This window comes from Gopherus flavomarginatus, chromosome 2, assembly GCF_025201925.1.
Source record: "Gopherus flavomarginatus isolate rGopFla2 chromosome 2, rGopFla2.mat.asm, whole genome shotgun sequence".
Lineage (NCBI taxonomy): Eukaryota > Metazoa > Chordata > Testudines > Testudinidae > Gopherus > Gopherus flavomarginatus.
The window spans coordinates 161632741-161653280 of record NC_066618.1 but is presented as its reverse complement, the minus strand read 5'-3'; the positions used below and the strand labels follow the sequence as shown (position 1 = coordinate 161653280).

General features: G+C 46.6%; 2 protein-coding genes across 8 annotated transcripts in view; both read left to right on the top strand.

Annotated features, from left to right (window-relative positions):
- The window catches only part of PPP3CC (protein phosphatase 3 catalytic subunit gamma), a 57199-nt gene extending 45581 nt beyond the window's left edge, over nt 1–11618 (top strand). For 4 of the 7 annotated variants that reach the window (XM_050940060.1, XM_050940059.1, XM_050940062.1 and 1 more), the window contains 2 exons: nt 2311–2340; nt 3679–11618. In XM_050940060.1, the coding sequence (XP_050796017.1) occupies nt 2311–2340; nt 3679–3854 (206 nt within the window). In that variant the 3' untranslated portion in view covers nt 3855–11618. The remainder of the gene's footprint in view (nt 1–2310; nt 2341–3678) is intronic. The other 3 variants (XM_050940065.1, XM_050940063.1, XM_050940064.1) reach the window with 1 other exon arrangement.
- Nucleotides 11619–17461: 5843 nt separating this feature from the next.
- The window catches only part of SORBS3 (sorbin and SH3 domain containing 3), a 40000-nt gene continuing 36921 nt past the window's right edge, over nt 17462–20540 (top strand). Inside the window, 1 exon segment of the mRNA XM_050939927.1 lies at nt 17462–17632. The gene's annotated coding sequence lies outside the window, so the exon portion shown is untranslated.

Here is a 20540-nt window from a genome sequence, read left to right as displayed (position 1 = left end):
TCACACTGATTAAGCTGTGGGCATGAGAATAGAGTCAGTGGGTGAGAAAGCAGGTGTTCACCTTGAATGTGCTCTGATAACCTTGGAATACAAAAGACTAGAGCCAACCTTAGTCATGTTTCAGAGTAGCAGCCGTGTTAGTCTGTATCCACAAAAAGGACAGGAGTACTTGTGGCACCTTAGAGACTAACAAATTTATTTCAGCATAAGCTTTCGTGTGCTACAGCTCACTACTTCGGATGCACAGAATGGAACATGCAGACGGGGGATATTTATACATACAGAGGACATGAAAAGGTGGAAGTACGCATACCAACTGGAAGAGTCCAATCAATTAATTAACTTCCACCTTTTCATGTCCTCTGTATGTATAAATATCCCCCGTCTGCATGTTCCATTCTGTGCATCCGTCTCCTGGCTGCGTGTTCCATTCTGTGCATCTGAAGAAGTGAGCTGTAGCCCATGAAAGTTTATACTGAAATAAATTTGTTAGTTGCTTAGTCATGTAACATTGTTTTATGAAACTCTGGTTTGAAGGGTGATACATGTTATAGACTGGAGAGGTGCAAACAAGCTTAGGACACAGACTTCTGTCGATTGCTTTTTTAGGTTATGCCTCTCTCCAGAATCCCCACCACCTCAGAGGTGAGGTGCAATGCAGACACATCCCAAAGTTTCTAAAGAGCCACGTTTTAACCTGAAGTGAAGGATTTTAGCTTTAAACAGCTTTATAGTGAGCTTTGTGGTTTGATCTAATTGGTCTGCCATCTCTCTCACTATTATGATCATTCCTGCTGCTCTTACCCTGTTCTCCCTTCTCCTCCTTCAGTCTCTATTGACTTTCCCTCTTCTTCATGACGTCTGAGCTTCTCACCTTCAAAGCAATCCATAACTCCACTGCTACCTGCATCTCCATGCTCAGCTCCTAAGCACCATCCTGCTGCTTATGCCCTCCCCATGCTTCTCTCCTCATCATTCCTTGTCCCTCTTGTCCACTCCTAACTTCATGCTGCCTTCCGTGCTACACATATGCTTGGAACATGCACCGAATTACCTCTTTCAGAGACCGCTCTGGAAACCCCTCTGTTTGGTCATGCATTCCACAGATAATGGCCACACCAAGCTGTGAGCATTCGGTGTTGTATTGGATCATCTTCCACCCTCATTGTCAGGGCAGGGAGGCTGGGCATTGGTTTGCTCCCCTTCTCACTGTCTCTGAGCCTTTTACAGATCTTTAATAACATGAGATTAACAAGAGTCAACGAATGATGATCAAGCCAGAGCTACGATGTTAACGAACAATGCTACCTCTTCCTCACCCTTTGTCTGGAAGCCCGAAGACATGACCTGTGCATTATGCCACAAGAATTTAACAGTCTCAGGCACTCTCAAGCCTAAAGGAGAAGTAGATTCCAGTTAAAGTCCCTCCATTGAGAATGCCCTGCTACCAGGTGTTCTGACAGGGGTTACTAGCACAAGCATGTTGACAATCACAGCAGTTCCAGGAGCGGAGGGAGATGTGGCATTGCTGAAACGTTATGGTGTCCTGTCGCTTAGTAACCTTTTTTGTGGGAGGAGTTGAAGCCAAGTAGGTTTGAAATATCTGCCTGTGTTGTGTTCTACTTCAAGACATCAGGAGCTGAACAACCTAGTTACTGTGCTACTCAGCACTCCACTCCCAGAAAAGGGCCACCCCCTTTGTTTCCCCTCCTGTCCAAATGCCAACCTGTTGGTTAAGGTCAGTTTCTTCTTTAAGTGACAAGGGTACTTCTGCCACAGGTAGGTTTGTGCACTGTAATCTCCATGAGGCAGTGAGTTCTATCCGTGGAACTCTCCTTCCCAAAGCATCACTAAGCTGAAGGCAGTAGGGGATGCCCATTAAAGGTCAGCTTTGCAAACCAATGGAAACGTGGCACTCTTCAGTCCAGAAGGTACTAGCCCCATGGGTATCATGGGACACAAATGCACCTGGCCCAGGAGGTGCTGAAAGTCCAGCCCTGTTAGTTGCTTTATTACTTTTTTTCTGGACTCAGCAGTTTGACATGTATGGTGAAGTTCATGCCACTAAGAGGAAGGAGGCTCCCAAACAGCCTGAAGTTTGAATCCTCGGCTGGAAATCCCAGCTGAGTGAAATCCCCTTCCAGCCCTTCTGTCTCTAGCTCCTGTCAGTCCTTCTCTGCCAACTGATCTTCATCATGGTCCTTACTGGGGCAGGGAGGTTGTGGGTCTCTGTAATGGCAGCAATAATGTTAGTTCACTCACTCTTTTCTGTCTTCATTTTTGCATGCCACTGTTCCTCCTGTATTACAGCCACAGTAGAAGCAGTAGAGGCACGGGAAGGTATGGCTAGAATCCTGTGAGAGACTCAATCATGTTTGTCTGCTAATTTTAAGGAGCTTTATCAGCAGTATGAAAGCGTTTTACTCTTGCATCACCAAAGGGATTGGCCCCTTCTGGGAAAAGAAATAAAATATTGGGCTACCTCAGATCTGCCTCGGCCTTGATGTCACAGAGATGAGTTGGGATGCTTAATTTCATAAGGCGGGGCTTTTTGGACTGCTGTATTTCTGTAGCAGGATCCCAGACTGAGAATTCTGATGTCTCATCAAAGTCCTAGTGTTGATTCCTGAAACTTCATCACTGGATGGCTTGTTGCTCAGCTCAGGCCTTTGACAATATGTTTCTGAAGGCTGCAAGAACAGTTGACCGAAACCATATAGGAAATATTTGATTGTATTTATTGCTATCCTGTCTCCTTGGGATCTGATCTCAGCCTTTGCCTTCCCTTTGGGTGGAGTGAGCACAATGTGGAGAGGCAATACCCTCTCTGCAGTTAAATACCAGAGTAATGAAATTACTGCTTTGGAAACATACGTTCTCCTTCACAATTTCGTCAGATTTACATTGGGTAAAACCGCACTATTCGGAGATCACAATATCTCAAAGAATTTAATCTTTAAAAACACTTGGAGCAAAACCTTTTACTTAAATCTATTGTAAAACAAACCAGCTAAATGCTTTGTGTAGGGCAATCCCTGCAAGGAACTTGAATTACTGCAAGATTGAGTAGAAACAGAACATACACATCTGCAGTGGGGCTCTGTCCCATGCGATTAGCTCCTGGTCATGCAAGATAAAATGCTTCCTTTCCGATCCAAGGATTAGCTCTTTCTCCTCTTTGTGGTGTTGCAGTGTGTGGTTTTTGTGTTGAAGTAAAACGCCTTTTGTTGATTTGTCCTCACTGTTTTTTTTTTTTTTTTTTTTTTTTTAGTATTATGTTTTTCAGCTTTGAAAGTGTGCTGCTATTTCACTGCATTAACTCTTCAGAATACAGGGCACATGTCTGGCCTGTGGGTTGCCCTCGCTAAACAGTATCGCAAGGGAAATCATAAGTGAAAACTGCAAATAAGCACTGGCTTTATTGGTGCTGCTGAGTAAATTGAACTGCACCCTCAAAATTGGTTTAATGAAAGATAATGCAATTCTACGTCACCAGTATAACTTCGCCAGTTCGTGAGACAATGACAAAATCGTACACAGATCCGCTGCTTATTTTTTCTTACCCAGACACGTGCTCTGTAGCCACGACTCTCGGTTCTGTAGTATGGTGTGTGCTGATAGGCTGTTCCTCAGTATGCTATGGCACAGACTGACTCTTCTTTGCCCTTCTTGCTCTAGCCATCCGTGGATTTTCACCGCAGCACAAGATCCGCAGCTTCGAAGAAGCCAGGGGGTTGGACCGCATTAACGAACGCATGCCGCCGCGCAAAGATTCAATGCACCCAGATGGGCCGGTGAACTTGGTAACCTCGACAAACTCTGCGGAGAAGAACGGCACAGGGAAGAAAGCTTAGTAATGGTTCTGATGCCTAATCTGCACCACTAAAGGATCCAAAACTTAATGAATTTTATTTATTTATTATTGGGGTGGGATAGGGATGGGGAGGAATAAAGTTAACCTGGAGGCACGTTCATAATCCAGTTTGCATCCATTCTGTAAGAAAGGTGACCATTTTGTAATTTTTTAATTTATGTTCAGTATATAAAAAGTCCATCTTTTTTTTAATTTAGAAACCAATCTAATTGCTAGTGAATATATGAAGTGTTGTGCTGTACAGCTGACCTCTCCCCCACAGAAGGGAAACCTCTGAGGATTTAAAAAAAAAAAAAAAAAGCCTCAGAGTCCCAAGCAACTTCAGTCTTGACTTTGGTACAGTTTTTTAAATTAGCCTGTGCTTTCAAAAGCAGCATCTTTAATTTTAAAACATGTTTTCACAACTGTCTTCACGGAGTTTGCTGTTATTTTCTTCAACTTCTATTGTCTAGCTCATCCGCTGCTTTAGCGATTGATTTTGTGGAAGATGGCATGCTGCATGGTGCGACTGGCTCAGACCCAGCCTTCTCTTTTTGGAAGACTTTATCCTAGGTGGTGATAAAGTGGATAGTTCTGATTCCAGCTGGGGTGTTGGATTATCTCTTGGGGATAAGGGTGTGAATTTTCCAATACTAGCATATTTTTCTTCAGGATTCCAATTTATTCCAATAGAACAAAAAACCTCTTAGAATGACCTGGAAGGTGAGCATGGGAAAGCATCCCCTCTAGTCGCCATTCTTTCTAAAGCTTCTGGTTTTCAGACTCTGAAGCAAACCATTTGCATCGTTCCATCAGTACAGACAACACTTCAAGTGCATCTAAACGTTCTTTACAGAACACTGTGCATTTTGATTTGTAGTCCGTTGAAACAGGAGTAGGTCAGTGCACACTAGGGAACATTTAGTGCGCAATAGCAATGTCCATGTAGCCAATTAGTGCACTAGGATTTACACTCTAGCTTGCCACACAATAACTGTCTTGAGAAGCCCTTGGTGTTGGTGTTTCCACAGGCAGTAGCAGCTGGAACGAATGAACACACACACACCCCGGCATAAGGGATTAGGCGAGCAAGAACCTAGTCACTAGTGGAGGTATGGACAGTGTAAGCTGTATGGAAAATGTGAGCCATCCAGGGAACATCAGTGACTCCATTTGAAAGATGGAGTAATTTTCGTAGCCTCAGATAGATGGGATGGGGAAGGATTAGTGATTCATAATGATCATTGCCCCTCTTCCCCTACATATCTGTGCTGTTGAATGGTCAGTGCAGAGAGGGACTTGTGAAACATGTTCGTTCTTGGAAACATCTGTGTCCTTTGCTTGTACTAAGGAGGATAATTTTTAGAGAAGGAAAGTGGCTTGGAGAACTCAGTGGATTTGGGCTAGAGGTTCTTGAAGGCTGTTTGTATAGTATATCTCTTAGTGAGTTGGGGGAAAGGAGATCTCTTTAGGGGATGGTGGGTTTCTACTATAAATGCAGCACTGGGGAGGCAAAAAGAATGGCCTCTATACATTGCAAAGTGGACATTGTGTTTTGAAGTTGGAATCTAAATAAGCAAAGTACCCAGTCTGGTTCATTTACTTATTCAGACTTTGCCTGAATCCAGTTTTGAAACAGACCTTGAAAAATCCAAACCTGGTTGCTTATTTTTACGAAATGCAAACTCCTCTCTTTCTGCCTTTCCCATATTGGTCATTTTAGCCGAATCCCCTCCTGCTTATTACATTGCATCAAAGAAGCATCGCTCAAATGCTAGTCCTTGGCTGCTTTTTGCTCCCCTTCCCATTTGAACAAATGTATGACGTCTCCTAGTGCCACCAAGCAGATGAGGCAGATGAGCAGAGTTAAACTCTACCCTCTGGGTGATCCATGCACCCTGTTCTTTATTTTGTCTTGAAGCCCCTTGATGTTACTATCTTCCCTTCATGCTGTGGGCATAGTCTTTGATTCCAGTCCCAGAGGAGGGCAGCTGCCTCACAGGAATCTTTTAAATTGTCACTTCTAATGCTGTGTCACAAACTTAATTTCATACTAGTTATTTAGGACACTGCATCTGAGCAGAAGGGGGTTTTAGCGATGGACTCTTAAAGTCACGTGTCACCATTTTTTTTTTTACATGACTGCTGCCTTGTGAAAGTGAGTGTTTTTGGAAGGCTTGTCTTTTCTTACTCCATGTGGGGCAAGGGGTCCCTCTTGATATCACTTTTCTTTCTATGGCATCTGTTCCAAAGCAGGAATAGACCTAAACATTGCATCTTCTTTGAAAAACTGGCTGGTTGTGCAGTATGCTACCCTAGTGTGTAGTGCACACACTCTGACCTGGCTGAGATCTTCTCTGAGCAGCATCTCTGGTTCAAGAGCCATGTGACAGGCACCAGAATTAAATGAATCTGTCCCTCCTTAGGGGTTAGTGCAGGGGTCCCCAACACGGTGTCCACGGGCATCTGAAGTGCGCCCGCATACTGGCCAGTGGACGAGCATCTGCCGAAATGTTGCTGAATTTCGGAGGCATTTCGGCAGCAACACCCCTGGATGATACCGCTTGTCGGCAGCATTTCAGCGGATGCTCGTCGTCTGACGGCCGCCAGATGAAAAAGGTTGGGGACCACTGGGTTAGTGAATGGGGGGTGGGGGCGGGTAGATGTTTGGCTAGGTTGGAGCCTTTCTGTCCATAGTAGTGGTGGGAGAAGACGCTGCCAAGGCATCCTCTGCTCATCACCCTTTGGAAGCTTAACACTGAAAGTTGTTTCTGCCCCAGTTGCAATGGAAGCTTTACTCGTGAACTCCAGGCTGCTGGTGTTGCCTTTCTTGAAAAGAAAAGGCGTTTGTTCCTGAAATGCTGTCCTGTTCTGTGTGTTTTTGTTTTTGTTTTAAAGCAGGTTGCACTTCAGCCCTACCAACTTCTACTCTGAACCTCTTTTACCTTACTCCTAAAAGAAAAAGATTAGTTTCTGTTTCAAACCTGGAGGCTCACCATAGCATTGCTTAAGTGGTGTTTGCAAAGCATGGAGCTTCGAAACCATAGTTACTGGAGCTTTGTGCCTGCTGAAATTATCCATCCTCAACTAATCAGGAGGCATAACTGGGGGTGGTGACAGCTGGCTTCCTAAATTCTGATTGGCTTGTGACTTAGCAATTCATTGAGCCAGAGGCAGCTTGTTTTTAAGCTTGTTAATTGTTGGGTGTTGCTTAAACGGGAGTCCCAAGTCATCCGCTGATTGTCAGTCAGTGAGGCTGTCTCCAATGGGGAGGAGCCCAGCTCTCACATTAGTCACAATCAGTTCAAATGAGCAGTACTGAGTGACTCTGACAGCAGTCACTAGCCCAGTGTGTTGTGGGTGGAAGGAGCTCTCTGGATGACTCATGGCTTCCCCATGCAGGAACTATCGGGTCTTTCCGCTCCTTATTCTATCAAGCTGAGAGCTGCTGGAAATGTATTCCATATCCCACACAAGCACATGCAGATAGGATGCTGTCAGGCGAAGCACAGTCTCCGGTTGCTATGGGAACATTGGTGCCAGGGTCTGTGTTTCTTCAGCACAGTATGTAGTGTTCTTAATGGGGTGAGGGGGTGAGCTGCAGCACAGATTGGGGAGAGTGGGTGTTAATTACCCCCTTAATTGATCATCTTATAACCTTCCCTGTCCTGGCTTTTCCTCTTTAATTCAGAGGTTAACTAGCTCCTGTTGCGCCAAGTGGTGCAGTGTGTGAGCGGTGGTGATTGTGCATTGACAGTAGGGGAGGAGTGTACCATCACCAGCTGCAGTTGTCTTGGACATGTTGAGATTCCACCTTCAATCAGAGACAGGGCTGCCAGGATTTTTGCTTTTTAAAATATGAACACAGTATGTGAACCAACCTTCAGTGCTAAGCATTTAAACCTCACAGTCCCCTTCACTTCTGTTCTTTGTATCCCAAGGAGGGGAGAGACCTCGAGGTATAGGCCTTTGATTGCTGGGCAGCTCTGGAAAGAAAGCAAAGCTCATTCCCAGCAAAGCATCACGCCACAACCAGAGCATTTGGTGCGAGAGGGGCTCCTGCCCTTCTGCACTGTAACAGACAAGTGCAAAGAACTCTGGCCTTCAAAGCCATGTCTGAGAGAGGGAGGGAGCTTAAATATTCCCCCTGCTCCCAATGCAAAAGTATTGCAGAGACTTGAAGTAGTTTCTCCTCTTCCAGCACCCCCTCCCATCTCCCAGAAACCCAACACTGGTTCTGCCTTGGAACTATGCATATCTGAAGAGGCCTCATCTCAGAGCTCCATTCCGTCCTCTGTTTCCATCCCCTCTTGCCAGCCAGTTGCAGAAGCTTGACAAATGAGACTTTGCAAAAATATAAATAAATAAATAAAAAATAAACACACAAGCCAAGGAGTACAATCAGTCCATGGAACTCCAGACTATTAAGGGCAGTGCCACTGCACTCCTTTCTCCACAAGGCTGCCCCTAGCAGCCTGTCTTATTTTTGCATGTTATAGCAAGGTGCATGTAACAAGGAGGGAGTCAGCAATGGGATATTTTAGCATTGGGAACAAAGGTGCATTCACCTTGTTTTGGGAGAACCTTTTACTGTGATGCCATCCTGCACACCTATTTTTAAGGGCCTTTTTTGGCACACCACCACACTCGGGTAAATCTTAACTAGCTAGATTCTTGTAGCAGAGTAGCTCGGAGGCTTATCTGCCTCAGACCCAAAGGACCGTAAAGCCCCTAAGAACATGTGTTGGATATGGTGATGACGACTTAGGTTCTCGCTGCTGAAGGAGCATATGCCTGTTGCCTGGAGACTGCCTCCTTTTTTCTTGCTTTTTTTAGTTATGTTTAAAGAAAAATGGTGAAAAATGTTATTTATTGGCAGAAATTATTTAATATAATTTCTTTTTTGTGAACAAGGAATGAATTTGTTAGAACTGTCTTAATGTAAATTGGAAGTCATCTTTAAAAAAAAAGTTAAAAATTAAATGACAGTCATTTGGCTCTGGTGTCTTTATTCAAAAACGATTCACTGTGGTGCGTTTGAGGATCAGTGGATTTCAAGTCATTGGCATAAGGCTTGGGGAGGAAAATCCTGTCTGTGTTTGCACAGGGGTTTGTTCCTCAATGATATTTTTGGGGTAGAAATTCCCTTTCCATATCACATGACCTGCAGCCACACCACTGTTACGGTGACCTCACATGTTAACACTGCTACCTCTTATGTATAACACTTTGGTCAGAGATCTCACGTCCCGTACAAAGGAAGATCTGTATTTGACAGATGGGAAATCAGACCCAGAGAGGGGAAGTAATTTACCTAAGTCACCCAGCCAAGCCAGGAATAGAACCCTGGTCTCCTGACTCGGTCCATTGCCTGATGCACTGGGTCACACTGCCTCCTGCAGCTAAGCCTGGCTGGGCTGAGTCAGGACTTGATGGGAGACTTCCAAGAAGCAGGTTGGTTGTGCAGGAAGTTCTATTTTATTTAGGCATGTTAATACCACGCTTATCACCATGGCCTCAGAGTACCTCTGTGGTGCCTTGGATCCAGTAGGTACTCTCCTCTTAGCATGGCTCACAGAGCTGTGGTCTAGGACGGAGTCTTCTGCATAAGAGGGGCTGAATAATCATACTGATTAAAGTCGGCAGGTCTTTTCTTAAAGATGTGGGTGTTTAAACACATTGAAACTCCAGTTCAGGTCACTGTACTCTGCCTGGCTAAATTCCCTCTTTTGTTTCAGATGGATACTTCTTCCCTTCCTACCTTAAACTGGTATAGTGCATTCACTACAGCTATTGCATTGCAGGCTAGAGGTTGCTGATATTCCTGTATTTCACCTCCCTCCCCAGGTAGGTTGAGGGTTAGTTATAGTTGTAAGGTGCTCAGTAGAGCAGTGGGTGATACTATTCCAGCAAATGCCTGTGAGTTTTCCCCCAATCGCTATTCTGTAAATAGTCATCTTTTACAGTCCCAGGGCTTTCATTGGGAAGCATTATGGTCTGAAATGGGCTTCATTTTTAAATTGTATTTGTGGGGTAGCTAGTCTTTCCCACCCCCTCTACTGAAAACTCTACAAGCTAGTGCCGGATTCCCTAGTACTGCCTGGATTTGCTGTGTTCACTGCTCATGCTGCCATTACACCAGCAGAGGGCGCTGTTGCTCTTGCAGAGAAGGTCACATGCTGAGATGTTGGTGTTGCTTTACTTTTAACATTCAAAACTGAGTAGGATTTATTTTACTGATAAGTCACTTGTATCCAGCCTCCTCCACTGTCTTTCTTCCCCCCTCCACCCCAGCTACTGTTTAGCACAAGCTGGCAGGAGAGACATTTCCCCTGAGTCAAGTGCAAGGATCTGAATGGATCTAGGCCAGGGGTAGGCAACCTATAGCACGGGTGCCGAAGGCAGCACACAAGGTGATTTTTCAGTGGCACTCACGCTGCCCAGGTCCTGGCCACTGGTCTGGGGGCCTCAGCATTTTAATTTAATTTTAAATGAAGCTGCTTAATTTTAAAATCTGTATTTACTTTACAAACAACAATAGTTTAGTTATATATTATCGACTTAGAGACCTTCTAAAAACATAAAAATGTACTGACATGCGAAACCTTAAATTAGAGTGAATAAATGAAGACTCGGCACATCACTTCTGAAAGGTTGCTGACCCCTGATTTAGGCTAAGGACTCTTACCTCTTGTGCTTCTGTACTTTTTTTAAATTCCCTGGTCATGTCAGTACAGAGATAATTTCCATTTTCTGAACTGTCTGTCTAGTAAGATGTCACAGGTTCACAAGTGGTCTTACTATTAATTTATATTCCAGGAGGACCTATGTGCTAAGTGCTGTACGCACTCAGGTTGAGAGAATCCCTGCCTTCGGAGCGTTCAGTCTCACCAGACAAGACAGGCATAGTGTGGGAAAGGGAAGGGTTTTGCCCAACGTCACACACAAGTGAGTGGTTGAGCAGGAAATAGAACCTAGGTCTCCTGACACCCAGTCTGGTGCCTGATCTGGTAGGCCTGGCTTTCTCTCATAAAGCTGAGAGTGGCGTGTAAACACCCACTAAGCTTCCAAAGCGTGGGTGATAAACATTTTATATGGTGCTCATGTTTTATGATTCCTCCTTTAAAACCCCCACCACTTCCCTGCCTTAGAGCAGCAGTTCTTCTCTCCCCCCGCTGCCCCTTTGGCATTACAGAGCAGCAATTGAAATTCTTCCCAGTTCAAGGTTGACAGGGAGGGTAAAGTTCTTACGAGTCATGTGACATGTGAGTTACAAAGACAAATTAAAACTAGGTTAACCTAGGATTGAAATCCCCGTGGAGGAGGGGAAAGGTCACCAAGGATGACTGAAGGAGGATTAGGTAATGTGTATAACATGACTCTGATCTTGCACAGCAGTTAGAAAACACTGCTGGTCTTAGTTCCTGCTTTATTACTGTAAACAATGATTGTGTGTAGAGCTGTGCCAACTGCCTTTTAGGGCCCATCTGCCCCTCCCCTGTAGTGCTACAGATTCTATAGTGACGAGCTGTGTAAATACCAAGAGAAAACTCCAAGCCTTACTGCACCTTATTACTATGCTGTTCTCACTGTTTAAAATGATCTCTGCCTGAATCAGGCGCCTACGTTTTAGACAATCATTGCTGTCCATTTATCACCACCCCTTGGAATATGTGCAGATGTCTCCCAAATTTGCTGTAGGCGATGTAGCCCAGTTTTGTGAGTGACTCCATCAGCAGAGATTAAATTCATTCTATAACTTGTTCCTGCTAGTGTACTGTGTCTTTCTATGGGCTTTTCAAAGGTTAAACAAACATTCAGCTATCTGGTTCTCTTGCTGGCCTAGATCTTTGAATGGAGATTGAGTTCTACCTGCCGGAGTTACGCCTGCTGTTTCTCTTTAGAATCTTATTTCCCACACCCACAGCTAAATTCTGAATAGTGGCTTTGCAAACATGCCCAGTCCCATGCTGCTCTTTGTGGTCACTTACCAGAACCCCTGTGGGGCTGTGGCAGGTCTGAGCAGAGGCGATTAGAGGCTGTAGCTGATGCCTTAACAACACACCACAACAAAACATGTTTTACTTACCTCCTGCTGTTCCACTGTATTTCTGTTCCAAAAATGACCCTGCTACAAGCAGAGCTGCCAGAAGAGCTATACCATATACCTACAGGCCCTGTCCTCTAATGTCTTCTATTTTAGGCTCTCCAAGCACTTCACTAATTGTGATACATTCAGTCTCTTGTGTGCCCATTTGGCAGATGGGAATCAGAGATTCATAAGCATTCAGTAACTTGCCCAAGGTTACATAGCAAATTAGTGGCAGGGCTGGCAATAGAACCCAGGAGTCCTAACATTCTGCATTTGTTTTTTCTCCCTTTGCTACACTTTTTATCTAAGCAGCCCAGTCATCCTGTGCATGGGGTGGACCTGGTCCTGTGTGGTATGGAAAGCCCTCGCTGACTACTGGAGTGTATGCCCTTCTTGCACAAGTGGGCCATCGTGCAAAGGCTATGCAAATAGATACACAGCTGCCCCTCTGGGCTTGCGGGGACTCTGTCAACATTAGCCTAGGCCAGGCACAAAGGAGCACACAAAACCAGCTGCTGGAGGGCAGCAGCAGTGGCTGTCGCTTGTGCCCTTCCTGGAGGCATCTGAGCGGTGCCACCAATTGCTGATCTGATGGGGGCTGCGATGGAGTGTGGCTTTTGAAATGTGTTGCTGTACTGCCCGAGTGTCCTCAACGGAGAGGGGGGCCAGGTCGGTTGGGTCTGGTCAAGTCCTGCTGCCTGAGCCTGCAGTGGGTAAGTCCTTGGAAGGTTATGAGCACTAAGACCAAGGGTAGTGCTAAGCCAAACAAGCAATGCAGGGCCCAGCTGTGGTGTTCTTGATAGGCTTGTATGGTCACTGCTGTTTTCCTTATCAGCCTTCCTTTCACTTTGTGAAATCTAGTCAGTTACATTCAGCTCAACATATACCCATAACTAGATGGCTTACCTAGCCCTAGTTTAACATGTGCTGTTCAGCGCTTGCCCACCCTGCTGCCTTAAAATACTTCTGCTGCATCGATTCCATTGAATAATGGTGAGTTCATGTTTAAATACCAAAGGAAAAACTGCAGGACCAGTGGTGTTCTGAGCCTGCAGCATGTACATAAGTTCTATTAGGCAGGTACCAGTATAGGTGAGATATCAACAAGCAGCCCTAGCCCCCTGCTTGCGCTCTTGTTCAGTCTGCCCATTGGGGTATGCTAGACCATCCAGGGGTTGATTTGTTTTCCTAGGTAAAACATGGGGTTAGCCACACTGCCTGCTTATACATGAATGCCTAGTGCAGCTGCTTGCTCGACCTCAGTTCCCTGCGAGAGCTTTCTGCTTGAGTTATGGAAAATTAAGCTAGACAGAGCCCTGGAGAGTATACCGAAGGGAACTATATTGCATAGTCCTGTGGTTCCACAGACAAAGTATTAACCTCATCTGTCCTTCCCTATCTCTCATTTCTGTGGTGCTTTCAGTGTGAAATACGAGGCCAGTGACTAAGCCAATGGTCCTGAACTATAGATAGCAAAACTTGCATAGACTTCAGTGATAGCGGGAGGAGGTCCCATATCCTATCCCAGGCCGGAGGACCTGGGCAGAAGCAGAGTCAAATAAAGGGTAGCATGAAATCTCTCTCCCCCTGCAGGTTCCTGTAGATCCCCCATCACAGCAGAAAATCTGAGCCAGAGCTTATGCAGGAACAATTTATTTTTCTTTATTATTACTACTCATGTGTATAGCATTAGTAAACAAAGACCTCCAACCAGTGACTGGGGCCTCGGGGGCATACAGTCTATGGCCTGGCCTGCACTTAAAACTTAGGTCAGCTTAGCTATATTGCTCAGGACTGTGAAAAATTTCACGCCTCGAGTGAAGTAATTAAGTTGACCCTCAGCCCCGAGTGTGGGCTCAGGTAGGTTGATGGAAGGATTCTTCCCCCCCTCTCAGAGAGGCGGATTTACTACAGTGCTGGAAACACCCCATCCATGACTGCAGGAAGTGTCTGCACTGTCGAGACAGCTGCCTCTGTCACTGTAGCGTGTACATGTGCTAAGCGGGGGAGCACAGTGTAGATGACCATTTTGACTAGTGTAATAAGCATCTCAGCTGCAGAAACCTGGCTGCACTGCTGTGCATCACACAGGATTTCCTTTCATGTTCCAACCAGCCATACCCAGTTCCCTGCTAGGGTAATCCAGCAGGCACTTCCCTGAAGTTGGAAGTTCTGTATTATAATTGTGGCTACCGCTAGAAGGTGCTGAACACACTATGTGCCTATATTGCTACAGTTCAGGTATTGTTTTCCCTTTCCTTAGGGCATTAGTGTTGTTACGGCTATTTTAAAACAGACTGGATCCTCATCTCTTCTCCAGTGCCCCAGTCCATAATAGTATTTTCCCTCCCCTGGCTCACTGCCTCTATCCCCACGGCCTGCCCAACTCTCACTTTCCCCCATTTTCCTCCACCCCCCACCCCAAATCATTCAGTTATGTTGGACAGAATAACTAATGAAAAGGGATAAAACCCCCACCTGCTACAGGGCACAGACTCATGGAGGTCCAGAAGGAAACCCAATCATGGGTAGGTTATTGCCTAATTAGCCACTAGGGGACTTCCTGCAGCTAGCTCTTGAAACAGCCAGTACTGGTCATATCAGAGTCAGGATACCAGGCTAGATGGGCCCCTGCTCAAATTTTGTCCGGCACTTCCTCTGGTCTTGTCTGTTTTCTCCTCACGAGGACTGGGAACTTATTTTTCTGAGCAGCCTAAAACCATAAGAATGGCCATAGTGGGTCAGACCAATGATCCATTTAGCCCGGTATCCTGTATTCTGATAGTGGCCAATGCCAGGTGCCCCAGAGGGAATGAACAGAACAGACAATCATCAAGTGACCCATTCATCCCCTGTCATCACTCTCAGCTTCTGGCAGTCAGAGGTGTAGGGACACCCACAGCATAGAGTTGTATCCCTGACCATCTTGGCTAATAGCCATTGATGCGCTGATCCTCCATGAACTTACCTGGTTCTTTTTTGAACCCATTTATAGTTTTGGCCTTCACAACATCCCCTGGCAGTGGGTGCCACAGGTTGACTTAGTATAGTGTGAAGTACATCCTTATGTTTGTTTTAAACTTGCTGCCTATTAATTTCATTGAGTGACCCCTGGTTCTTGTGTTATGAGGAGAGAATAACACTTCCTTGTTTACTTTCTCTACACCAGTCATGATTTTATAGACCTCTCTCATATCCCCCACTCTGGTAGTTGTCTCTTTTCCAAGCTGAAAAGTCTCAATCTTTTTAATTTCTCCTCATACAGAAGCCATTCCATACCCCTAATTATTTTTGTTGCCCTTCTCTGAACCTTTTCCAACTCCAATATATCTTTTTTGAGAGGGAGGCAACCAGAACTGCACACAGTATTCAAGGTATGGGTGTTCCATAGATTTATATAAAGGCAAGATGATATTTACTGTATTCTTATCCACCCCTTTTCTGATGGCCCTGAACATTGGTTGCTTTTTTGGCTACTGCTGCACATTGAGCGGACGTTTCCCTGGAACTTGGTGTTCTCTTTGGAGATCTCCTTTGCACAGGGGCAGCTCTAGGTACCAGCAAAGCAAGACCCTGCTTGGGGCAGCCCATTTGCAGGGCCGGCAGGGTTCCAGCATGGGAGCTGAGAACCAACAGGGGGTTCTGGGAGCTGTAGTTCCTTGGTTAGCTCCCTGCCTATAGAGCCAGCCTTGGAGCAGGGAAAGAACTACATTTCCCAGCATTCCCTTGGCCACTACCAACTGGAAAGGAAGGAGGGGGACCTCATGCGGCAGCGTGCTGTGAGTGGAGAGTTGCACTGTGAATGGTAGGGAGACCATGTTTTAACATTCAAAAAACAGGACGCTCCATGGGGAGGGAAGCCCCACCCTGCCACCATCCACTCCCTCTGACTGCCCCCCCCCAGGAACCCCAACCCATCCAACACTCCCCTGTCCCCTGATCACCCCCTCCTGGGACCCCTGCCCCTAACTGCCCCCCAGGACCCCACCCCCTATCTAAGCACTGCTGGTCCTTGTCCCCTGATTGCCCCCTCCCGGGACCCCTGCCCCTAACTGCCCCTTGGGAGCCCACCCCCTATCTAAGCCTCCCTTCTCCTCGTCCCCAATTGCCCCCTTCTGAGACCCCCCCAGGACCCCACCCCCTACCTGTCACCTGACAAACCCCTGGGACTCCCATACCTGTCCAACCAGTGCCTGTCCCCTGACTGCCTCCTCCGAACTCCTGACCCATCTAACCCCCTCTTCTCCTTGCCCCTGACTGCCCCCCGAACCTCTGCCCCATCCAATGCTCCCTGTCCCTTGACTGCCCCCCTGGCACCCCCTGCCCCTTCTCCAACCCCCCAGCCCTCTTACCCTGCCACTCACACCAGCATGTCTGGCTCTGCGCAGCACCAGACACGCTGCTACATACATGCTGCTGTGCTCCCCCACAGAGTCCACAGGCCCCCCCCCCCCCGACACACCCAGCATCTGCCTTCCAGATTTGAACACCTTAAAATTCAGGAGTGCTCAAGCTCAGTTTGGGCAGCTGTTACTTCATTTCTCTCAAATCAAATATACTGATCCACTGTAACTTGCTGTAGAAAAAGTAGGATAAAATTGAGCAAGAAATGTTTCCCAGTGGTTATTAGGACTGGAATTGCTATTTTCAAGAGCCATTGCCTTTTTGTTTGTTTAAAAGGAAGACAGCGCTATTGCATTGGCAAATTCCCCATCAAAAGAAAGAGTGGAACAAAAGAATAATAAAGGCACCTCAACTTTTCCTCATTTATGGAGGACAGTCTTATAATATGCATCCAGATATCCTCCAATCACACAAGCTGAAAATTGTTCCACTTTACTGCAGCTCTGTAACCATATGGGAACCAGTCCTGTCTGTGTTTTGTGCACATCCAAAATTCCTGCTGAATGACCCACCTTGGGAGCGAGTTACCAGTGACCCAGGGCTGCGGCAGAAGGAAGGTGCAGGCGGCAGGGTGAGGGGAGAGCCCAGGGCTGGGGCTGCAAGGGGGTGGGGGGAGGGCACTAGTGGGGGACAAAGGGGGAAGCCCAGCGCTGGGGCTGCAGGGGGGGGGAGAGCCCAGGGCTGGGACTGGGGGGCAGTCAAATTTTTTTTTGCTTGGAGCTGCAAAAAACCTAGAGCCAGCCCTGCCTTTGCACAATCAAAATTCCCCCAGGCACCCACCCACAGCAGCTGCCTATCCAGCCTAAGCTTTAAAGCTGCCCCTTGCTGGGAGTCAGAACTCCTGGATTCTATTCCCAGCTCTCCCTCCTTGGGGAAGCCACAGCCTCTCTGTAAATTGGTGATAGCATCACTGGTTTAGGTTAAAGACCCCCGCAAAGTATTTTGAAATCCCTGGATGAAAGCTGAAGCCTAATGTTGTGAATGCAATGCCAGGCGAGTGAGTGCTGTAAGAGACATGAGCTCTGTACACCCAGCTTTCCCTGCTGGAAGGGAATAATATCTAATCAATCAGGCCATGCCTGCATGCTCCTAGAGCAGTCTGGCTAGCACCCTGCCATCTAGCAAGCAGGAAACAGTCCAGCTTTGTTGATTCTGTCAGAGTCTGCGTGTTAAATATTTATCTGCAACTGAAGGACGGACGGGGCTCAGAGCAGTGCAGCCTGAGGGTGGTGAAAGCTTATACTTTGAGGAGGAGGATCACAGGGCAAGCAGGAGCCGGGGAGGTGAGTGGGGTGTGCACAGACTTTGTGATGACCCTTGTGGATATTAGTAGGTTTGGTGGGAGCTCTCTGGGTGAGCAAGGCATGTGACGAAGTGGGGCTGTGGCAGTGTGTCTCAGGCTACAGCGCACTCTGAAAGGATCGTTTGTAGGCAGCTGCTGTTTCTCCTTATGGCGTTGTATGTGCATTGGGTACAAAGGCCACGAGCCCGTTACGAGATCTGAATGACATGCGTTCAGCTCCTTGCAAGGGCCATTTTCAATGAGATCTCGGGCACTGGTTCTCAGACTTTTCCATTCTGGGACCTCCCACATCTAACTGGGATCTACCCAGCAACCCCCAACCATTTAGCAGAGAAAGGCAGGGTGGTCAGAACCCCTCAGCACATGTTTGTAACTCCCAGATTGAGAGCCCCAGTCTAGGATTTAACGTCTGGGCTTGATGACATGAGCTATTGACTCTCCTTGCCTGTGTAGTATAGAGGCAAATGTACTGTTTTGAGGGAAGATGGGCTAGAATTTAATCAATGAAATAGGAGAAATTCCACTAGCAGAGACAAGGCCAAGTTCTTGTCCCTCCCTGTTACCAAAACCACCAGCGATTGTTAAATCTCACTCAGAGGACTAAAAATCCAGCTTGTGTCACTAGTTACGCTGTTGCTTCCTCTGCATTTTTCAGTGGTGTTATTTGCATTGTGGTAACTCCTGGGAGCCCCAGTCATAGATCAGGAGCACACGGCGCTGTACAGATCGAACAAAAATACAGTCCTTGCCCTAAAAAACATAAATGAATCATGATAACCAACTAGTCACTTTCCTAGTCAGTTTTTTCTGACCCGGCTGCAATGAACACTTTGAAAACCTGGCAGAGGACTGTTCACTTAATGAATTTATTTAACTATCTCCACTTAAATTTAAAAATGGAGGAGGGGGGAATCCTGGGAATAGTTCTGTTGGTCTGAAGTTTGGTGAAACTTTTTTTTTTTAACCAAATCTAATTTGGGGGGATCAGATTGGATCTGACAATGTCTACTTGCATATTAGAAATAAAGGCCCCAGTCCTGCATTACGTTCCGTGTGGACCAACAGGGCTGTCCAGAGGATTCAGGGGGCCTGGGGCAAAGCAATTTCAGGGGCCCCTTCCATAAAAAAATGTTGCAATATTATAGAATACTATATTCTCGTGGGGGCCCCTGTGGGGCCTGGGGCAAATTGCCCCACTTGCCCACCCCCCGGGCAACCCTGTGGACCAATCCCTGCACCCACCTGCTGTCCTCATCATGTGCCTCCCCTCCCCCCCCCACTGCTCACTGCAGCCTTGATGTTTAACTTACTGGCACTGTCTGTGTGCTGTGGAAGGGGAGTGCTGGTAGGACAGAGCCTATTCTCAGCTTTTTGACTAAGATCAAGTCTGCTATGACCCATAGTGGTGATCCTTGCCCATCTCAAATGATTGTGATCTCACCATCGGAACATCATGACTGACTGAAATCTGTTGTGCCTCTTGGCCTGCGGGATTTAACTATTTTAGTGGGCTTGTTCTTTTCTGATTCTTCATTTCTCGTCCTGTTTACTCCCCAGCCTCCTCTCCTTTGGAGGAAGGCTTTTCTTAAATGATGCTCTTATGTTTGCAAGCCAGCAGAAGATGCCCTGTTAACTCTTCTCAGTAGGAAGAAAATGAGTTCATTGTTTAATCACACATTCGCCCCACTCTCCAGCAGGTGCCGGAGTTTCTGGACAGTTTTTAATTGAAGGGCTTTGCTGGGGAGAGCAGCTTTCCGTCTCTGTGTACTCAGCTCTGAGCTACATGCCTTCGGTAGCAGGAATGCCCACTGAGGCACTGGACCAGCTCTATGCCAGCTCCCCTGGATCTTTCCAGACCCTGAGTGGCTTGTGCCCACATTAGCTGTTTATACTCTGTCACCATTAAAGCAATGGGCTGGTGCCCTGTTTCTCATGCAAAGGCAGCATGGAGTATTTGGGGGACAGGAGGTGGGGGATATGCTTTAGCCCAGGCTCCATCCTCTCTTCCAAGATGTCTCTTGTCTGGATAGCGGGGATGAGATGGACTCATTGAGGGAGAGCCCAGCAGGCTCTTGCTGCAGAGGGGTTAAAGATGAAAGAGAAAGGGGCTCTGGGAGTTCAACCACAGCGCCGTTCTTGTGTGTCCGAGGCTCTGGATCATTGGAGGAATTTCTCAGTTCTCTGACAAAAGGAAACTAACCAGGAAGGTATTGAGCTGACTCACCTTTCCAGAGGCTTTTCACCCCCTTGCAGAGAGTGGTGGCAGCTTGTCGCTGAGGCACTAACTGGGAACTCCTAGGGGATGGGGCTGTTGGTAATAAGTGACTTCTTTGCCCCTCCATCCAAGGAACTAGAGCATTTTATGGATATTAATGATTCCCCCGGTGCAACAAAGCAGTATTGTTCTGAGTTTGCAGGTGCCAGCATACAATTTTGGTGCTCCAAGTTTTCTCATGTTCAAAAAGACGTTCAGAGTGTTTCCAATCACTGAATCCTTAAATAAAGGCATGTGTTTTGGTTGAAAGAAGTTTGCAGGCAAAGCAATAACCGTTTCCAGAAGATGGTGAATAAATAAGCCAGAGCTGTGTAACAGATTCGCCATTGTGCAGCCAACAAGAGAACAGATCTTCAGACCGCAAATGGGTCTTCCTTGCAATCACCTGCGCAGAAGCAAAGGATTTTTTAATGTTTATATTTTGACAAGTGGCTGAAAGCATCGCAATCCAGAAACTCCTGCAACTTTCATCAATGTTGTTCCACGATGCAGGATCATGGCTAAATTCATCTGCTTGTATTGCATTTGTCTCATCTGCATAACTTGGTCCCAGCTTGCCTTCCTCCCACAGATCCAGATCTGTACTTGCCTCCTCTTGATGGCCAAGGGCTCC